Consider the following 23,367-nt stretch of genomic DNA (forward strand, 5'->3'; position numbering starts at 1 on the left):
ATAATAAAAGACCAAGAATTAGTAAATGTCATTTACAAAAGTTGAAAAGAGTATGCTTTTGGTTTGCAAGTTTGATTTAATTTTGTAATTTATAGTAATCTTAAGTCTTTGCAATGAAATGCTGCCACAGAACAGCAGATATTATATATATCAGTGATAATATACTGATTCTGATATAAGAATTATTCATGCATAATAATCATACACATTTAACAGAATATTTGATTTCTATAATACCCTTCAAGACCTCGGGACGTTTTTAGCTGCAAAGTGCTTGGCAAGTACTTTAGGAGGACAATATTCTAAAGCAGGTATCTGTACAAATACACACACATACTTTAATATCCTGTTTACATTCTATTCTTATACCCATCATTCACTTTATTTACAGCTCTACTAAAATTATAAACCCTCTTTTTCTGAAGACTTTAGCTTCCAATTCGCTCTGACAAATCCCAAAATATGCAACTGATTTTGACAAGGTGATGCCCTGCCCAGTGCAACCTTTTCATTCCCCCAGAACATGGATGCCAGTGGCAAGGTGCACATCCCTAACTGCCCTTGAAAAGGCTGGGGTTGACTCACTTGGGGAGTCAACTTCTTGAATAATGAATAAAGGTTTGACATAGCTGGATAGCTTATAAAAAAATTCAGAGAGCAGTTAAAAGTCACCAACAAAACTATGGGTCTGAAGTCGGATATGCAGATATGCAAAGGTGGCAGATTTCTTTCTCTACAACAATGCAGTTTCATGCTAGCTTTCTCTACCAGGTTTACTTAACCCAAATTTAAATTCCCCCATACCCACATTTTGGGGTATCAATTTATATTTTTGAATTTTATACATTCTGTTGTATTAACAGTCCATCAACCCCAACCATTGTTCAATCATTCTTAAATACTAACACATAATAATGGATGATAAGAAACAAAAACTGACAAGTCATATTAGTCTCTATTACACAATACTATGAAGCAATCTACTATATTTTCAAGATTAAATTTAAGAAACAGGTAGATAGATAGATAGATAGATAGATACTTTATTCATCCCCATGGGGAAATTCAACTTTTTTTCCAATGTCCCATACACTTGTTGTAGCAAAACTAATTACATACAATACTTAACTCAGTAAAAAATATGATATGCATCTAAATCACTATCTCAAAAAGCATTAATAATAGCTTTTAAAAAGTTCTTAAGTTCTGGCGGTAGAATTGTAAAGCCTAATGGCATTGGGGAGTATTGACCTCTTCATCCTGTCTGAGGAGCATTGTATCGATAGTAACCTGTCGCTGAAACTGCTTCTCTGTCTCTGGATGGTGCTATGCAGAGGATGTTCAGAGTTATCCATAATTGACCGTAGCCTACTCAGCGCCCTTCGCTCAGCTACCAATGTTAAACTCTCCAGTACTTTGCCCACGACAGAGCCCGCCTTCCTTACCAGCTTATTAAGACGTGTGGCGTCCCTCTTCTTAATGCTTCCTCCCCAACACGCCACCACAAAGAAGAGGGCGCTCTCCACAACTGACCTATAGAACATCTTCAGCATCTCACTACATACATTGAATGACGCCAACCTTCTTAGGAAGTACAGTCGACTCTGTGCCTTCCTGCACAAGGCATCTGTGTTGGCAGTCCAGTCTAGCTTCTCGTCTAACTGTACTCCCAGATACTTGTAGGTCTTAACCTGCTCCACACATTCTCCATTAATGATCACTGGCTCCATATGAGGCCTAGATCTCCTAAAGTCCACCACCATCTCCTTGGTCTTGGTGATATTGAGACGCAGGTAGTTTGAGTTGCACCATATCACAAAGTCCTGTATCAGTTTCCTATACTCCTCCTCCTGTCCATTCCTGACACACCCCACTATGGCCGTGTCATCAGCGAACTTCTGCACATGGCAGGACTCCGAGTTATATTGGAAGTCTGATGTGTACAGGGTGAACAGGACCGGAGAGAGTACGGTTCCCTGCGGCGCTCCTGTGCTGCTGACCACCGTGTCAGACCTACAGTCTCCCAACCGCACATACTGAGGTCTATCTGTCAAGTAGTCCACTATCCAATCCACCATGTGAGAGTCTACTCCCATCTCCGTTAGTTTGTGCCTTAAGATCTTGGGCTGGATGGTGTTAAAGGCACTAGAGAAGTCAAGGAATGTAATCCTCACAGCACAACTGACCCCCTCTAGGTGAGAGAGTGGAAATTGTAAATCAATAAAACTAAAACTAAGTAAAATTAAATGCATGGTTACATAAGTAATAATAACACTTATGTAAGCATGTATGTAATTTTTAAAAATTCAAAATTGATAATGCAGATGCTTTGGCAGGTTACCAGCAAGTATGTATAAATACTGAAGAACTGAGGAATCAGAGAAGAGAGAATGTTGTGAAGATGCCAGCTTCAAAGTAAAATGTGGCTTAATAATATCAGGTTCAAACAATATAGTGCAGAATTTACAGGAGCTATTGGAATTTAGATTACTAGGATATAAATGCAAGTTTATTTGATAGAGTAATTATAGGAAGGTGGTACTAGATTTCCAGAACTACATTTACTTTCACAAACCTGATTCACAACCTCAAAGTAGATACCAAGAGTTGTATTGTGGTCCAGACCACAGATCTTCCATTGGCAGGTACCACCTGTTCCAATTTCCTGTCAACGTGATAAAACATAGTTACTATCAACTTTTATCTCTACTATATTTAAATACTGCATGCTAGTTCCTGCTGTGGAAATTTATTTGAAGTTTTTAAATAAAATCTTTCCTTATTTCTTCACACTGTCATAATACATAGAACTAGAACAGTACAGCTAAGTACAAGCCCCTCATCCCATGATATTATGCCGACCTTTTAACTTATTCCAAGATCAATTTAACCCTTTTCTTCCACATAGCCCTCCATTTTTCTTTCGTCCACGTACCTGTCTAAGAGTCCCTAATATAATCTGCTACTACTGCTATGCCAGGCAGAGCGTTCCACACACAGGGGTGTGTAAAAAAGCTCATCTCTGAGATCCCTCCCTATACTTTCCTCCTTAAAAAGACGCCCTCACATATTAGCCATGGCTACCCTGGGAAAATGGCATTGACTGTGCATTCTATGCCCCTTATCATCTTATATACCTCTATCAAGTCACTTCTTATCCTCCTTCACTTAACCTTTCCTCATAAGAACAAGCTCGCTAATCCAGGCAGCTTCTTAGTAAATCTCCATACCCTCTCTAAATCTTCCGCATCCTTCCTATAACGAGACAACCAGAACTGAACACAATACTCTAAGTGCGGCCTAACAAGAGTTTTATAGAACTGCAACATTACCTCATGGCTCTTGAACTCAATCTGCTAATGAAAGCCAACACACTATATGCCTTCTTAAATACCCTGTCAACTTGTGCTGTAACTTTGAGCGATCTATAGGCATGACTCCAAGATCCTCTGTTCCTCCATACTTCAAAGAATCCAGCCATTAACCTTGCACTCTGTCTTCAAGTTCGACTTCCCAAAGTCCATCCCTTCACACTTTTCTGGATTGAAATGCACCTGCCATTTCTCAGACCAGTTCTGCATCCTATCTATGTCCTGTTGTAACCTATGACAACCTTCAACACTATTTACAACAGTAGCAAACTTGGTGTCATCTGCAAATTTACTAACCCACCCTCCACTTCCTCATTCAAGTCATTTATAAAAATAACAAAGAGCAGTAGTCCCAGAACAGATCTCTGTGGTAAACCACTGCTCACCAATCTTCAGGCAGAATATGCTCCATCTACTACCACTCTCTGCCTTCTGTGAGCAAGCCAGTTCTGAGTCCACGCAGCCAGGTTTCTGAATGAGCTAACCACAGGGAACCTTATCAAACACCTTACTAGAATCAATATTCACCACAGCCACTGATCTGTCTTCATCAATTTGTTCTATCACTTCTTCAAAATCCTCTCTCTAAGACTTCTCTCCAAAAGCTTGTCCACCACTGATGTAAGCCCCTCTGATCCAGAATTCCCAGGATTATCTCTACTACCATTCTTGAACAAAGTAATAAAATTTGTCACCTTCCAACCTCCTCATACTATTCCTGTGGCCAGTGAGGATGCAAAAATCATCACCAAAGGCACAGCATTCTCTTACCATAGTAACCTGGGTTATATCCCATCCAGCCCTGAAAACTGATATATACAAATGTTTTTCAAAAGTCCAGTACATCTTCATTCTTGACATTGACATGCTCCAGTACATTAGCCTGCTCTAAACTGACCTTGCATTCATCAAGGTCTTCTCAGAGGTGAATACTAAAATATTCATCAAGAACCTCCCCTACCTCCTCTGATTCCAGGCATATACTTCCACTTTTATCTCTGATCGGTCCTACCCTCACTTTAGTCATCCTCCTGTTCTATACATACATGTAGAGTGCCTTGGGTTTTTCTATTCACCAAGCTTTCTCATACCCCCTTTTAGTTCTCCTAAGTCCGTTCTGCAGCTCCTTCCTGGCTACCTTGTATCTCTCTAGAGCCCTGTCTGATCTTTCCTTCCTAAACCTCAACTATGCTACCATCTTCTTTTTGACTAGATGTTCCGCCTCTTGTCATTCATGGTTCCTTCACCCTACCATCCTTTCCCTGCCTCAATGGACAAACCTATCCAGAACCCCATGCAAGTCCTTCCTAAACAAACTCCATATTTCCACTGTACATTTCCCTGAGTATATTTGTTCCCAACTTATGCTCCAAGTTCCTGCCTGATAGCATCATAATTTGACCTCCCTAAATTAAATATTTTCCCAAATCACCTGCTCCTGTCCCCGTCCAAGGCTATGATAAATGTCAGGAAAATGTGCTCACTTAATTGAGGTAGTTAATGAGTACTTCGATTCAGTATTCACTGCGGAAAAGGATCTTGGATGATTGTAGGGATGACTTACAGTTACTTGAAAAGCTTGAGCATGTAGATAGAAAGAGGTTGTGCAGGAGCTTTTGGAAAGCATCAAGTTGGGTAAGTCACTGGGACTGGACGGGATGCACCCCAGGCTATTGTGGGAAGTGAGGGAGGAGTTTGCTGAGCCTCTGGCGATGACCTTTGCATCATCAATGGGGATGGGAGAGGTTCCAGAGGATTGGAGTGTTGCGGATATTGTTCCATTATTCAAGAAAGGGAGTAGAGATAGCCCAGGAAATTATAGACCAGTGAGTCTTACCTCAGTGGTTGATAAGTTGATGGAGAAGATCCTGAGAGGCAGGATCTATGAACATCTATGGAGAGGCATAATATGATCAGAAATAGTCAGCATGGCTTTGTCAAAGGCAGGTCGTGCCTTACGAGCCTAACTGAATTTTTTGAGGATGTGACTAAACACATTGATGAAGGAAAAACAGTAGATGTAGTGTATATGGATTTCAGCAAGGCATTTGATAAGGTACCCCATGCAAGGCTTATTGAGAAATTAAGGAGGCAAGGGATCCATGGGGAAATTGCTTTGTGGATCCGGTACTGGCTTGCCCATAGAAGGCAAAGAGTGGTTGTAGAGGGGTCATATTCTGCATGGAAGTCGCTCACCAGTGGTGTGCCTCAGGGATCTGTTCTGGGACCCTTACTCTTCATGAATTTTATAAATTATCTGGATGAAGAAGTGGAGGGACGGGTTAATAAATCTGTTGATGACACAAAGATTGGAGGTGTTGTCGATAGTGTGGAGGGCTGTCAGAGCGGGACATCGATAGGATGTAAAATTGGGCTAAGAAGTGGCAGATGGAGTTCAACCCAGATAAGTGTGAGGTGGTTCATTTTGGTAGGTCAAATATGATGGCAGAATATAGTATTAATAGTAAGACTCTTGGCAGTGTGGAGGATCAGAGGGATCTTGGGGTCAGAGTCCATAGGAAACTCAAGGCTGCTGTGCAGGTTGACTCTGTGGTTAAGAAAACATACAGTGCATTGGCCTTCATCAATTGTGGGATTGAGTTTAGGAGCTGAGAGGTAATGTTGCAGCTATACAAGACCCTGGTCAGACCCCACTTGGGAGTACTGTGCTCAGTTCTGGTCACCTCACTATAGGAAGGATGTGGAAACCATAGAAAGGGTGCAGAAGAGATTTACAATGATGTTGCCTGGATTGGAGAGCATGCCTTATGAGAATAGGTTAAGTGAACTCAGCTTTTTTTCCTTGGAGCGACGAAGAATGACAGGTAACCTGATAGAGGTGTATAAGATGATGAGAGGCATTGATCATGTGGATAGTCACAGGCTTTTTCCCAGGGCTGAAATGGCTAACACAAAAGGGCACAGTATAAGGTGCTTGGAAGTAGGTACAGAGGAGATATCAGGGGTAAGTTTTTTTTTTACGTAGAGAGTGATGAGTGCATGAAATGGGCTGCCGGTGACGGTGGTGGAGGCGGACACGATAGGGTGTTTTAAGACACTCCTGGACAGGTATATGGAGCTCAGAAAAATAGAGGGCTATGGGTAACTCTAGGTAATTTCTCAGGTAAGGACATGTTCAGCACTGCTTTGTGTGCCAAAGGGAAAGGTCTTCTATGTTTCTATGTCTATTTTCAAAATGCTCACCACTGAAAAGTCTATCACTTGACCCAATTCAATGCCTAGTACAAGATGTAATACGGCCTCTCCTCTAATCGGCCTGCCCACGTTATGTCAGGAATCCTTCCTGAATATACCTAACAAATTCTGCCCCATCTAAACCTTTTGCACTAAGGAGCTGCCAATCAAGGAAATCAGCCATGACCACAATCCTGTTGTTTTTGCACCTATCCAAAATCCACCCTACCAGAATGCTCCTCAGTATCCATGTTGCTACTGGGGGTCCAATGGAATACTCCCAATAGTATGACTGCTCCTCCCTCTCTGAGCCACAGAATCAGACTCAGTGCTAGAGACCTGAGATCTGGTCACTGTGGCTTTCCCCAGTAGATCACCAACCACCCCCCCCCCCCCACTGTATTTCTCCATTTAACAAATTTAAAACTGATAGAAACACAAAAACACTTACATTTTCTGAAACACAGGGTCCTTTAGCACAAAGTGATATGCAGGGTCCAATAGCTCCAGAAATCTTGATTTCCCTTGATGTCTATTGGAAGAAATGCAATTGGAAATATCACTTGTATGCACTATAGTTTGAAAACATTTTGAGACTGTTTTGATTTTCTAGTAAAATCTAGAATGGAAAAGATAGTAATCAGTTTTTATATGACACTCTGCAACTTGTATTAACCTTCCATTAAAAGTAAGTTTTCCAATTCAAAGTAACAATACAAGTAGAAATTCAAATTGTATGAATTTCAATGTTAACCCCTCTTACATAGCCTGATATGATAAACATGTCAATTTTGAAATATCATTGAAATTCATTTGAATGAAGTGTCATGACATTACGTTAAGAATGACAGCATTAGAATTATTAATAAACATTGCTTGTTTCTGTCTCAACAACTTGAGCAAAACCAATACAAATCTTTTAGTTAAAAATTAATAATAATCCAAGTCAAAACAACAAATAGATGGTCATCCTTGAAAAAGCATTTAGCAACTTTTTAGATCAATTTCACAACTTCATTCATTTAATTATAGTTTTTCTAAAAAGTTGCCAAAAGACTAAAATATATTAGGTAGGTTTTCTAGATTAGAAATATCTTATTCTACAGATATTTTAAATTCTGAAAGCTATCTGAAAATATGTATACTTTATGTGAGTAATGCTACTAAAAAAATTTCTGAAAAAAATCTGTAAATTACATTTACTTTTTTAAAAATAATTTCTACATGCATCAAAACAAACTCATGGTTATCCATTTAAAACACAGGTATTTGCATCTTCTCTAAAATTAAAACTTAAATAAAAACTCCAAAGAGACAATAATCAGCTTACCACTTGCATGAGACAAAAAAAGGATAGTAGGCTGAAGGAACCATGGTTGACAAGAAAAATGTAATTTTAGACCACAGGAAGAAGGAAACTTACTTAAGGTTTAGAAATCAAACAGGTCGCTTGAGAGTTATAAGGTAGCCTGGAAGGAGTTTAGAAGGAACTTAGGACAGCTAGATGGAGACATGAGAAGGCATTAATGAGTATGATTAAGGAAAACCCCCAAGGCATTCTACACAAATGTGAAGGGCAGGAGGATAACCAGAGTAAGGGTAGGACCATTCAGGGATAAAGGTGGAAAACTGTATCTGGAGTGGGAGGAGATAAGAGAGGTCCTCAATGAACACTTTATGTCAGTGTTCACCAGGGAAAGGCACTTTGATGATTGTGAGGTCACTGTAGAACAGGCTAATGTGCTGGAGCATGTCTAGGCTAAAAAGAGGCAGTCTTGGAGGTTCTGAAAAATATTAGGATAGACCATTCCCCAGGTCTGGACAGAATATACCCCAGGTTACTATAAGAAGCAAGGGAAGAGAATGATTGGGCTGTTGTTTCATTGTTCAAGAAAGGTAATAGGAATAATCCTGGATAATTTAGAGCAGTGAGTCTTATGTCAGTGATGGGCAAATTATTGGATAAGGAAAGTCAGCATAGCTGTGTGAGGGGCAGATTGTGCTTCATGAGCTCAAATTAATTTTTCAAGCAGGTGACGAAACTATTTGATGAAGGTAGAGTGGTGGATGTAATGTTTATGGGTTTTAGTATGCCATTTGACAAGGTTTCCCAAAAGTAGGCTCATCCAGCAAGTCAAAAGATATGGAATCCACAAAAACTTGGCTGTGTGGATTCAGAATTGGCTCGCCCACAGAAAGCAACAGGTGGTAGTAGATGAAGTGCATTCTGCTTGAAGGTCCATGACAAATGGTGTTTTGCAGAGACCTTTTCTGGGACCCCTGCTCTTTGTTATTTTTATAAGTGGTTTGGAAGAGGAAGTGGAAGAGTGGGCTAGTAACTTTGCAGATGACATTAAGGTTGGTGGTTTAGAAGTGCTGAAGGCTGTTGTAGGTTACAACAGGACACAGACAGGATGCAGAGCTGGGCGGAAAAGTGGCAGATGGAGCTCAATCCAGAAAATTATTAAGTGCTACACTTTGGAAAACAGAGCACAATGGTTAATTTCAGGATTCTCAGCAGTGTGAAGAAACAGAGAAATTTTGGGGTCCAAGTCTATAGTTACTGTGCAAAGTGATAGGGTGGTTCAAAAGGTGTTTGGTGCACTGGCTTTAATTGGTTAAGGAATTGAATTCAGGAGCCACGAGGTAATGCTGCAGTTCCCAAAACTCTGATCAGAACTCACAAAGCATTGCGTTCAATTCTGGAAATGAAGAAGGAACAACAAAATTCAGATGCTGGAATCCAGAGCAACACAAGAAGCACTGGAGCAACTCAGCATATATGAAGGAAAATAGGCAGTCAATGTTTTGGGTCACTGTTTCACGAAGAATGATGTGCTGGATGCAGGGGTTAGGAGATTGAGAACCCAGGATTAGGGGATCTCTACCTCTGAAATGAAAATGATATTGAATTCATGTTGCAACTAGGAATATAAGGTCTTGTCAAAAGTTATGATATTTCAAAAATTCTTGAGAATTCAAGAATGTAGTCTCCAATCACAGACGATTACAACAAACTGGATAATGGTGAGAAATTTTTAACAATACCTTAATTTCTAGTGTGCCTCCAAAAGCCATTTTAAATTGCCCCTGAATATCTTTCGTAAACACTCGTTGGAAGGTTTGCTTAAATAGAGATGTGTTGAACGAATCCCCCATCACCATGTAGCCTCTTCAGGAATGATAAAAGAGAAAAGTCACAACAAACAAAATAAAATTGGTGAAACTACACAAAGGTGTTTAAAAAGATGGTGAATCAGAAAAATGATAGCAATTTCTAATACAAGAATACTTCCTCTCAGGAGATTTAAATTTCAATCTCAAATTTGTTCCAGGACTCAGCATGTTCACACAGGTATATTTCATAGATTAAAGTTAATATAGTGAAGGAAAATTGATTCAAGTTATTATAGAAGAATAAACATTCATTATTCCTTAAAATGATTGACACAGCCAATGCAATCAAATTTATCTTCAATACTGGTCACATGGCAACAGTTACTTGTTCAATAGTATTCCTATATTTCAAATGTTAATCTTCTACTAAATTCAATCAACTTAAAAATTATATATTTCTTTGATGCAGGATGTATCTTGTTCACTATGATTCTCAACTGGGATAAAGCAGATATATATTTCATATTATACGTGTGTCACACACACACACACACACACACACACACACACACACACACACACACACACACACACACACACACACACACACACACACACACACACACACACACACACACACCCCTCCCCCCCTTTTTTTATCAAGTACCTCCAGCACCTAATAAAATGGCCACTGAGAGTGAATGTTTGGGGTCTTGTGTTCCAGTTGCTAATTCACTTCAAGATTCCAAATGTTGTGCATTCAGAGATCCTCTGTGATTTTTTGAGTTAGTCACTTTCCTGTAAGCTTGAACCAGTCTGGACATTCCTCACTCATTAACAAGGCATTTTCGCCAACAGAATTTTTTGCTTTGTTTTTTGTACCATTATCTGTAAACTCCAGAGACAGCTGTGTGTGAAAAGCCCAGGAGATCAGCCATCCCATCTGACACCATCAATCATTCCACAGTCAAAGTCACTTAGATCACATTTCTTCCCCATTCTGATATTTGGTCACAACTAAACCCCTTCACCAGGTCTGCATTATTTTATGCATTGAGTTGCTGCCACATGATTGGCTGATTAGATATTGACATTTACAAGGTGTACAGATGTTGCTAATAAAGTGGCCATGTCATACTTTGAAGTGGATGGGATACAGTAGAAGACCACAAACATACACACAGTGGCCACTTTATTAGGTACAGAAGATATATATATACACACACACACACACACACACACACACTTTATAAAAATACAGACCATTCATCATCCTTACATTTTATATAAAGGTTGACAGCAGAGATAAATTGCAAAAAAAGTATCTTAATCTGTTCAAAAATCATAAACAGAAAGCTTTGACTTTAGCTTATTTCTTTACATCATGAAATTATTTTCTTAAATTTTAGTGCCCACACAACAGAAATTAAAATAACAAATTTAAGACAAGACAGACATTGTCTGGCCAATTATAATGCATCAGAAGTTTGTTTTGATTAGTCTTCCCAACCTACTTAAGAAAGACATAATAGAATTTATTTGCTACACATACATGTTTAACAGTTTTCAGATGGGTTTTTTTTTGTTACAATTTAACTGTGGAGCAAAAGATCAATATTCTAATTCACATCACATAGCTTTTACTTACCCCGTATGATTTGGGCAGCACTTCATTTCGTTGAGCCCAGTCTGATCCAATGCACAGGCATAGATATCAATAACGTGGCCATTTGCTGCCGCTCTATTTGACAATGCTTCATAGTGCTATTTTAAGAATGCAAGTTCAAATACCAACAAATATTAAACTAACTCAAAATCTGCAACACTTAGCAAGCATGATATAAAATTGAATTAATTCATATTATCACTTTTATCAGAACAACTCTGGAAAATGTAAAACAAACAGTTACAATTCTTAAATTATTACAAAGTAATTTTAGAAGCCTGCACTTTAGATATAATTGATGTTACTATTTTCATTATTTATGAAGATTGAACACATTCAGGCACTTAATTGTATTAGAATATTAGGATTGAAGACTTTCAGCAATGATTTGAGCAGGATTAGTGATTATTGCACAAGAAAGTGCTAAATACAGCATGAATGTAAAAATGGTATAGAAAATATTGAGCATGTAAGCAAAAAAAGATCATCTGCCCTACTTGGACTAATTAATACCAAATAAGCATTTTGCATTATGGCCATTGATTATGTTAATCATATGACAAATATCCTAAATAAATGTATGATTGAGATATGTTACAAAAGAGTTCTGGTTTGTAGATCAGGGTAGAGTTGAAGATGACAGTGTAGCCTATTTGGAATGGAACACTTAGAAACTGATAAAAGAAGGGGACACCTAGACTTAAAATGCAAATTCTGTTTAGACAATACCTTAAAGATCACACAAAACATCACCTGCTATAATATATCCACCACGTCCTTGTGAAGAAAAAAAAAAGAGGCTGACTTTGAATAATTGTTTTCAGTATTAACCATGGTGAAAGTATTCTGGATATGCCAAGAAAATTAAATCAGAGATGGAAATTCATCAAACTTCATGAAAGCAAAAGAAGAAAAAATAAAAATAATGGCAACAAAGAGTCAGAGTAGGAATCTGTTGAGGATAAGAAGTCAGTAAGGATACTGCAGGCCCCTACATATAATTGTTCAAAGTTCTCTTGATTCAGGAATCATTTCTTTACGATGAACAAATTATATGAGTCTCTCTACTATTTGAGAAAGGTGAGAGGGGAAACCAGGGAATTATAGGCTAGCTAACCCAATATTTGTAGTTGAGATATTAACACGGTCTGTAATTAAGGACAGGGCAGTCAAAACCTTGTTGCTTAGCAAATAAGCCTACAAGGATCTGCAAAGATAGGATTTGGCTGGAAAATCTAACATAACTTTTGAAGGGGTAACTAAAATAGCAAACCTGGGAATTATCTTTCAAAAGACATATTCAAATGACTCTCAAAACACTTCTCTTAGCTAAAACTGCTCATGGAATTAATCAAAGGCAAATTATTAAGCTAGTTAGGTGAGTGACAAGATAATCAAATCAGGATCATGGACAAAATAGGGGCATAGATACCAAGAAGTGACTAATGGCATCCTCTAAGTTGTTTTGGAGGTTCAACTATATAGACTGCATTTAATAATGCAGATGGTTAAGTCAGAAAGCCATACATCAAAATTTGTTGATGACACAGATGGGCAGGCTTGCAATCAGTACAGATGCATACTTAGAATAGTAGAGAAATATTCAAAGATTAAGTAACTACAGGATTAAATTATGAGATAATTAAATATAGACAGGCTGCAGAGTTGGGCAGAAAAATGGCAGATGGAGTTCAATCCAGACAAGTGTGAGGTAATGCATTTTGGAAGGACAAACCAGAAGACTGAGTACAGTGCATTCTGAGTACAAGACTGGTCAGTTACTTAAGAATGTGGATGAACAAAGGGACCTTGGGGTTCAAATCAATACATCCCTCAAGGTCGTTGCGCAGGTTGATAGGGTAGTTAAGAAGGCCTATGTGATCCTAGGCTTCATTAACAGGGGGATTGAGTTCAAGAGTAGAGAGGTCATGTTGCAACTCTACAAATCTCTGGTAAGACCGCACTTAGAGAATTGTGTTCAATTCTGGTCACCTCATTATAGGAAGGATGTGGAAGCTATGGATAGGGTGCAGAGGAGATTTACCAGGATGTTGCCTGGTTTGGAGAACATGTCATATGAAGCAAGGTTAGCAGAGCTGGGACTTTTCTCTTTGGAGCGTAGAAGAATGAGAAGGGTCTACAAGATTATGAGAGGCATAGATAGGGTGGATAGTCAGTACCTGTTTCCAAGGACACCAATAGCAAACACCAGAGGGCATATGTACAAAATTAAGGGAGGGAAGTTTAGGGGAGACATCAGGGGTAAGTTTTTTTTTTACACAGAGGGTTGTGAGTGCCTGGAATGACTTGCCAGGGATGGTGGTGGAGTCTAAAACATTAGGGGTATTTAAGAGCATCTTGGACAGGCACATGGATGAAAGAAAAATGGAGGGTTATGGGGTAGTGTGGGTTTAGTACTTTTTTTTAAGGATTATATGGGTCGGCACAACATGGAGGGCTGAAGGGCCTGTGCTGTAGTATTTTATGGTTCTATGGTTCTATGTTCCAGTCTGGACCGATAAAAGATTGAAAACAGTGCATTCTAAGTATGAAAAAAAATAAAACAGTGGAAGCACATAGAAACTTATGGATTCACATACTTAGATACTTAAAATCTCAGGTGAGTACTGTAAGGAAAATAACCAAATAATTAACAGAATACTAAAGTATGCACATGGTACAAGAATACAAGCTGTTAGAAATCTGTCACAGCAATCCATTTGACTCAGCATACCTGATGCAATCAAAGAAGTTCAGGACATTAATCCTTAGGAAGTTGTCCGTGGAGGGACCTAGATCACTCCTGGACTTCAGTTTAAATTATTAGGTGAGATTACACAAACAAGGATTATTTTTCTTGAAATTTAGATGTCAAGGAACAATCTGATCAAAACGTATCAGGTATTATGGGAAACATACTACTACAAAATAATCCAATGCTAAAGGTTCTAGAGTGCAGAAATAGCAATGGATAAATCCAAATACTAGAGCCCAACCATTAAGGGATAAAGTTAGAAAGTACTGCTATACTGAAAGTGCAAAACTAGTTTAGGATCTTTTTTTCTGTAAATGGTAGCTTATGCTAGTTTAATTGTTGATACTAAAGGTAATAGGCAAATATATGGAGTAATATCATGGGTTAGCCTTTATCTTATTGAATGGCAGAGCACACTTTTCAAGGGCTAAGTAGTCAGTCCTGCTCCTAAATGTACATTATGGCTGGGTACATGAAGTAAAGTCACAGACTGGCAGTGACTATGTTAGAGAACAAAGTTAAATTTCAAAATAACTGTTGATGCTAGAGGCCTGACATAAAAGCAGATAATATTGGAAGTATAGGAGATTTAATTCAATTTTATTAAAACGTCAAGACTTTTGTGATTTTATGAAAAAACAGATCCAATTTTTTTTTGATACAAATTCTCATTAAGTTGAGAATAAATTTGTATTATGGGAAGCGATGAAAGCATATTTGAGGGGGTCAGATAATAAGTTATACATCAAAAATTAAGAAGGAATATATGGTAGAAATAGACCAATTAGAAAAAGAGATTATAAAATTAGAAAAAGAATCACAAAGATATACGACAGAAGAAAAACGAAGACAACTTGTTAATAAAAAATTACAATATAATACACTCCAGACATATCGAACAGAAAAAGTAATTATGAGAACTAAACAGAGGTATTATGAATTAGGTGAAAGATCAGATAAGATTCTTGCTTGGCAATTGAAAGCAAAACAGGCTTCTAAAACAATAAATGCAATTAAAACAAGTACAAATAAGATTACTTATAAACCTTTAGAAATTAATGAAACTTTTAAAAAATTTTACACCGAATTATATCAATCAGAATCACAAAATAAGATTGCTGAGATAGATAAATTTTTATCACAAATAACCCTTCCAAAATTAAATTTGGAAGAACAGAAAGGATTAGATATGCCTTTTACATTAAAAGAGGTTGAAGAAGCTTTAGGATCACTTCAAAGTAATAAATCCCCAGGAGAAGACGGTTTTCCGCCTGAATTTTATAAAAAATTTAAAGATTTATTAATCCCTCCCTTCATGGAATTAATATATCAAGTGGAAAGAATACATAAACTCCCACAATCTTTTTCGACAGCGATCATAACAGTATTGCCAAAAAAAGATAGAGATCCTTTAAAACCAACATCATATAGGCCTATCTCTTTGTTGAATACAGATTATAAAATAATAGCAAAAATTTTATCTAATAGAATATCTAAATATCTACCAAAATTAATACATATGGATCAAACAGGCTTTATTAAAAATAGACAATCAACGGATAATATAACTCGGTTACTTAGTATAATTCATTTGGCACAAAAAAGAGAGGAAATGAGTGTGGCAGTTGCTTTGGATGCAGAAAAAGCATTTGATAGATTGGAATGGGATTTTTTATTTAAGGTATTGGAAAAATATGTTAGGAAATTTTTTTATAAAATGGATTAAAACCTTAAATATTAATCCGCAAGCTAAAGTAGTTACAAATAGTCAAACTTCAACATCATTCCGTTTAACAAGGTCAACTAGACAAGGTTGCCCATTATCACCTGCCCTATTTGTACTGGCGATAGAACCATTAGCTGAAATAATTAGAACAGATTCAGATATTGTGGGCTTTAGAGTTAACCAAGAAAAATATAAGATTAATTTATTTGCTGATGATGTTCTACTTTATTTAACAAACCCATTGCAATCGCTGCAATAATTATCTTTTAGATTGGAAGAATATGGGAAAATATCAGGGTATAAGGTAAATTGGGATAGAAGTGAAATTTTACCCCTTACCAAAGGAGATTATAGTCAATGTCGATTAGTAACTCAATTTCGATGGCCAATAAATGGGATAAAATATTTAGGTATAAGAGTTGATAATGATATAAACAATTTATATAAACAAAATTATTTGCCATTATTGAAAAAAATAAAAGATCTTGATAAATGGATGATGTTACCAATAACATTAATAGGTAGAGTTAATGCTGTAAAAATGAATATATTTCCTAGATTGCAATATTTATTCCAAACTTTACCAATACAATTGCCTCAGAGGTTTTTTCAAGAATTGAACAAATATGTGAGGAAGTTTCTTTGGAAAGGAAAGATGTCAAGAATATCGTTGGAAAAATTGACATGTAATTTTGATTTAGGAGGGTTACAACTTCCAAATTTTAAGAATTACTATAAAGCAAATCAACTTAGATTTATTGCATCTTTCTTTGATGAAGAAAAACCGGCATGGATTAGAATAGAACTAGATAAGATAGGAGAAAATGTACCAGAAGATTTTATATATAAATGGGAATCCAAATGGATACAGGGAAAGAAAGAATCTCTTATATTAAGACATTTGATTGATTTATGGAATAAGGTAAATATGAATGATGAGATAAAGAAATCTTTATTAGCAAAAAGAACCTTAATTCAAAATAGGTTTATTCCTTTTACAATGGATAATAAACTTTTACATAATCGGTTTCAAAAGGGGATTAAATATATAGGTGACTGTTTTGAAGGAGGTATATTGATGTCATTTGATCAATTAAAAAATAAATATAAAATATCAAATAACACCCTTTTTTGTTATTTTCAATTAAAGGCCTATTTAAGAGATAAACTGGGTCAAACAATGTTAATGCCAAAGCCTAATGAAATAGAAACTTTAATTCAAAAAGGAAAAATTTAAAAATTTACATCTTATATGTATAATTTAATACAAAAACAGACAATTAAACCAGTTCATAAATCAAGAGAAAAATGGGAATCTGATTTGAATATTAAAATTGATGGAAGAAATTGGTCAAAATTATGTTTTGATAGTATGAAAAATACAATAAATGTCCGACTTAGATTAGTACAATATAATTTTTTACATCAATTATATATAACACCACAGAAAATAAATAAATTAAATTCAAATCTATCTGACCAATGTTTTCGATGTAATCAAGAAATTGGTACTTTTTTACATTCTACTTGGTCTTGTTTTAAAATTCAACCATTTTGGATAAATTTAAGACTTTTACTGGAACAAATTACTGGAGTACAACTCCCACATAGTCCAATATTATTTTTACTAGGTGACATTGAAGGGACAATACCGAAACTTAAATTGAATAAGTATCAGAAAAAATTTATAAAAATTGCATTGGCAGTAGCCAAAAAAGCTATTGCAGTTACTTGGAAATCAGACTCGTATTTAACTATGGATCATTGGAATAATGAAATATACAGATGCATTCCACTTGAAAAAATTACTTATAATTTAAGAAATGAATATGATATATTTTTGAAAATTTGGCACCCCTATCTACAAAAGATAGGATTAAATATATAGGTCCTTTGAAGATAAAATTATAAAGTAATTGGGGAAAATAAAAATAAAAATTATTTTGAACTCCATGGAGCATGTGGGGATCCTCCGATATCCAGGCAATCTTTTTCCCCCCTCTTTTCTTTCTTTTGTTTTCTTTTTTTATATAAGGGTTTAAGGGGGGAGGGTTAAGGGGAGGGGGAGGGCTAGTATTAATTTTTTTCACTTTTTTTTACTATTCTAACATTCTATTCATTCTATGTAATTCTCTTAAAAATGTAATAAATAAATAGATAGATAGATAAATAAATTGGAAGTATTCAGTAGAGCAGACAGCCTACGTGTAAAGAGAAGTAGAGATAACATTTCAGGTCAAAGATCCTTCAGTACAGTCAATGGGCTAAAGACTACACATCTTCCTATGCTCATATTCAGGAAAAGTATGCAACATTTACCTTCATGGCTTTCTTCATGTATTTGATGTTGTCTTTCTCAATGTCATGCCAAGACCTGATAGGTGTCTTTAGATCATCACCCACAACCATTCCAGGTCCTTGTGTGGCCGGTCCCCCAATGAACAACATTACACGACCTCCAGTGTTGGGAAAAGTACACTGTTTTAAAAAAAATCAAAGCTAGAGGTAAGTAAATTAGTATAAACTACTACTGGACAACGTGCACTAAATTATTCTATACAGTCTTTAGAATTTCAGCATTGGTAATATAAAATCTTAAATAAGTTGCACTCATTTAGTTACACTTCCAGATCTTCCGTAATTTATAAATACACTGAATTTGGCTGAGGCCATCCGTTGGTTGGTGTTGACCATGAAAGTTGCATCCCAGCTGTCTACATGATATGCAAGCCAGGGCAGTACAATATGGACTTTCCACACAGCTGATGAATTCAAAGGAACAGAAAAGACTGATACAGATTGGCACCAGCTGCACTGCAGAAATTGTCAGTCAGCATTGAACTCAATGTAGGACTGCCGTATGGACTCCAGCTATACATTTTTCCTTGGGGTTTACTCCCAAAGCCTCCTCCACGAGTGGGTGTAGTGCAAGGAAGCAAAGATTTGAAATCAGAACTTTTCTTCTCCTAGATGAACTGCTAACTACAACTGACGAGCCCTATCTGCCCAAAGTGACTGGTTTTATGCTACCAGTAACCCACCTTTGCCCCTTCTTCTGTCAGTAGAAATGGTTCCACTGGGCTTAGCAGCTAACCCACACATGCAGGCCAGGAGCTGGACTTGGTTGTCAGAGGCCATTTGAGATGTCCATCATTGGGAGCATTTAATAGGTAGTGGGAACTTTCCCCTCACTACCATCCCTGGTTATAGCAACCTTAAGGAACCAAATTCAGTTCATTGGTACACATCAGGACCAGAATGCTTTGGCCATCTTAAACTGCTGCCCCAATTATCCAAAGTTTCATGGAAATAGTTACAAAGGTATAAAAAAGACAAACTACTATTTAACTGAGTAACAAATTATGTATTTAAATGAAATAGAGAACAAATGAAAATATTACTGCAATATGAGTATAACACCATAAAATTGTGTATTAGTTTGTAATGGTTACCAATAGGAATTCATTGACTGTATGCTGGCATGTTCTTTTGATTGACTGTAAATGAACAAAATTAGCACAGACACCTTGTGCAGATATTGGACTGGACTATTTCATTGCCTTCCTGCATGAAGTAATGTCGTAATCCAACAATAAATTTCCTGGCATCCTTTGTAGTCACTAGCTCGGGTTCAGTTGTGTCATCCTTGTAATTTTCCTCATCTTCATAATCCCTGCCTTGGCGTTTTGATGCAATGCTTTCAACAATTGCATTCTCTAAATCTTCATTTTCAATGGTAACATTCAAGATGGTTGCTGATACCTTCAAATTTTGCATAGTGCCAAACTTATTGAAGTAGTGAAATCATTTCATTTTCACTCCCAGCCATTTCTGCCATCTCCAAGCCAGAATGCTTGAAACTGCAGTGAGCAAAACAGTTCTGAACTGTCTTGCTGTTTACTTCTCGCCAACCAACACTGGCAAAGCTGTACTGCCTGTAAAAGCTTATCCATTGCACTCACTTCCTTTGCTGTCGAAGATGTTAACAGATTTTCAATTGCTTCAAGAAAGTGGTTCACCAATTTTTCTGCCGATACAAAGTCTTTAAATTTTTAATGATCCCCGTATCTATTAACTGTACCAAGGATGTGAATTGGCAGCCAGAATTCCAGCTGGATATTTTTCAAACATTCTACACTAGGGTGCGCTGCAAAATTGTATTCCGCTGTAGCTCCATATCCCAACTCATCAGCCATTTCTTAAAAATTCAGAAGTTATCCATGCATTCTTATTAGCATAGTACTCGAATGGTAAACTCTTTCCTTATTGATCCCTCAGCATATTGATTTAAAACCCCATTGCTATACAGTCCATGAAATAATGCTCCACACTACTTTTGCCAATTTGTTTTGCATTGTCCTTGTGTGGAGGAAGATCTCCATCAACATTGTATTACTGTAACATCCTTATTTATACAAAGAACAATATTTACATATTGTGGATACCTACATACAAGAGGCTTCAGGGTTTTCTGTCCCTTATTCTGTCTTTTTACCATTTTTCTATTTGAATGTATTTCTTTCTAAAACTCTTATCTTTATCCAGTTTTCAAATCCTAAAAACACTTATACATCCAATTTTAAAATCATATCCCACTACTCTAGAAAATAGTTTGCATCTATATACCTGATCAATTTCTTTACTCATTCTTAACATTTCAATTAGAAAACCTTTTAATTTTTAGAGGGAATACATGGCTACTTTTGCAGCTCTTTCTCCTAGCTGATGTTGCAATATTTGCAATTACCGGCCATTTTCAAAAGTGCAAGGTCTGCTGGTCTGCTGGTCTGCCAATACCATTAATATCATTGCAGCAGTAAACTTCATGTATAAGGTACCCCAAATTAGTCAAAGTTTTGCAATGATCTGAAGGATACACTAATTAGGGAAGGAACTGAAAGAGGGTCACAAAGGGTAAGGGAGTTTAAAGAGTTTGATCAGAAAGAATTTTTTCCACCATCAATTAAAACAAAAATCCCTTCCTAAAATCTGCATATTTCTATGTACTACTCTAATGAAAATATTAAAGATTATACAGTATATACTAAAAAGTTATATAACATCCCTCCACTTTGATTGAATACAAACACACTCTCATATCCATTAAGTTAGGCCCAATAACCTCAACTCCTTTTTCAATCTGGTGTTAGCCCCACACCTTACACCCCAAGTCACCTTCCTAAGTGACTACTGAACAGTCAAGAGAAACATGCCTGTTCTCTTTCTCATATTATCACATTGAGAGTCCCAATGACACTTAAGACAAAGAAGTTCAAGGCTTTTCAGGATTATGCAGCAATATATGGAAAACACAAACACAAAGAACTAGAAACACATAACAAGTATATGCAAATTAAGTATATTAGTATTTACATAATTCCATAATGAACAGGACCAACAATACACAATCTAGGCAAATCATCAACAAGCAGTAAAATTCATTTTTCAGCTATAGCAGTATACTTTTATTAACCTGGTCTTAGTTTGAATGAATTTTGACTAAAGGCAAATACAAAATACCTTGTTTGCATAGACTTTTGGGAGGTGTTTCAGGATATCCAATACAAAAGTCTAAGATCCATAGAATTCAGGGGTAATAAGTAGCATGGATACATTTAGTGAAAGATTTGTCTTCCTTACTTATAAAATATATTTTCGATAGAAGGAATGAGTATCATTATTAGTTGCTGGGTTAATGGGTCTGTCATATGGTGAGAATTTGGAGGAATAAGAGGTGATTTTTTTTAGAATGCAGAGTTCCTGGGGTAAATGCAAAGAGGATGCCTTGCTTGACAAAGGAGTCTAGGATTTGGAGTCAAGAGTCTCAAAATAAGGGGCAGGTCATTAATATCTGAAATACAGAGGGTGATGAATCTTTACAATCCTCAACAGCAGAGGGCTATATATTCAGTTATTGACAGCATTCAAACAGAGATTGACAAATTTCTGTACATTAGATGAATCAAAAGATACAGAAAATGATGTGGTGTTATAACATCACCATGATTCTGAATAGCAGAGTAGGTTCAAGGGGCCAAGTAGTCTGTTCCTGCTCCTAGTTCTTTAATTCTTATGTGAAGAAATTGGCTTAAAGAGGCAGAAAATTATAGCTGTTTCTCAGAATGGGGGATGGTGGACAATAATATATACAATAACATTTTCAATATTATATTTGAAGTGTGGTAAATAGTGAAGAGGACACCTATTCTGGAATCCTAGCACAACACATTGGATCTTGCACTTCGTAGAGGCTGAGTGTGCAAAAGCAGAATTGATGAAAACACATTGGTTAGGCCATTGTTCAGGAGTTAAGCAACAGTTTTCAGTCATTGCACTTTACCAGAGTTCATGGGAAAGAGGAAGATTGAATATGAAGGGTTCAGATATGATTTATTTTAGCAAAAAAGTTAGACTGTACATTCCCAAACCAAGAGCTGTGATGAACCAGGAAGTACTTTGTCTGCTGAAGGCTAGATCTGTGACATTCAAGTCTGGCAATCCAGGCCTGTACCAGAAAATCAGGTATGATTAGCGGACAGCTATTTCAAGGGCGAAGAGACAATTTCAAACGAGGTTAGAGGTGACATTGGATGTATGACAACTCTGACAGGAGTTTGCAAGACTTCCTACAAAACGAAACCCAATAGCATGAATGGCAATGCTGCTTCAATACCAGATGAACTCATCGCCTTCTATTCTCGCTTTGAAAGGGAGAATATAACTGCAGCTGTGAAGATCGCTGCTGCACCTGATGACCCTGTGATCTCTGTCTCAGAGGCCAGTGTTAGGTTGTCTTTAAAGACAGTGAACCCTCGCAAAGCGGAAGGTCTCGATGGAGTACCTGGTAAGGCTCTGAAAACCTGTGCCAACCGACTAGCGGGAGTATTCAAAGACATTTTCAACCTCTCACTGCTACAGACGGAAATTCCCACTTGCTTCAAAAAGGCAACAATTATACCAATGCCTAAGAATAATAACAACAAGGGGAGCTGAGTATAGGAGCAAAGAGGTCCTTCTGCAGCTGTACAGGGCCCTGGTGAGACCACACCTGGAGTACTGTGTTCAGTTTTGGTCTCCAAATTTGAGGAAGGACATTCTTGCTATTGAGGGAGTACAGCGTAGGTTCACGAGGTTAATTCCCGGGATGGCGGGACTGTCATATGTTGAAAGATTGGAGCGACTGGGCTTGTATACACTGGAATTTAGAAGGATGAGGGGGGATCTGATTGAAACATATAAGATTATTAAGGGATTGGACACACTAGAGGCAGGAAACATGTTCCGGATGTTGGGGGAGTCCAGAACAAGAGGCCACAGTTTAAGAATAAGGGGTAGGCCATTTAGAATGGAGTTCAGGAAAAACCTTTTCACCCAGGGAGTTGTGGATCTATGGAATGCTATGCCTCAGAAGGCAGTGGAGGCCAATTCTCTGGATGCTTTCAAGAAAGAGTTAGACAGAGCTCTTAAAGATAGCAGAGTCAAAGGATATAGGGAGTAGGAAGGAACAGGGTACTGATTGTGGATGATCAGCCATGAT

The 23,367-nt window shown here is 37.1% G+C and overlaps 1 protein-coding gene across 1 annotated transcript in view; it reads right to left on the reverse strand.

Annotated features, from left to right (window-relative positions):
* Positions 1-23,367, reverse strand: part of sec23a (Sec23 homolog A, coat complex II component) — an 83,782-nt gene that overhangs the window by 17,031 nt on the left and 43,384 nt on the right. The window contains exons 8-12 of the mRNA XM_073040019.1: positions 18,150-18,308; positions 11,332-11,447; positions 9,615-9,738; positions 7,018-7,098; positions 2,576-2,665 (exon numbers count right to left, since the gene is read on the reverse strand). Of these exons, the coding sequence (XP_072896120.1) occupies positions 2,576-2,665; positions 7,018-7,098; positions 9,615-9,738; positions 11,332-11,447; positions 18,150-18,308 (570 nt within the window). The remainder of the gene's footprint in view (positions 1-2,575; positions 2,666-7,017; positions 7,099-9,614; positions 9,739-11,331; positions 11,448-18,149; positions 18,309-23,367) is intronic.

This window comes from Hemitrygon akajei, chromosome 3 (genome assembly GCF_048418815.1).
Source record: "Hemitrygon akajei chromosome 3, sHemAka1.3, whole genome shotgun sequence".
NCBI lineage: Eukaryota > Metazoa > Chordata > Chondrichthyes > Myliobatiformes > Dasyatidae > Hemitrygon > Hemitrygon akajei.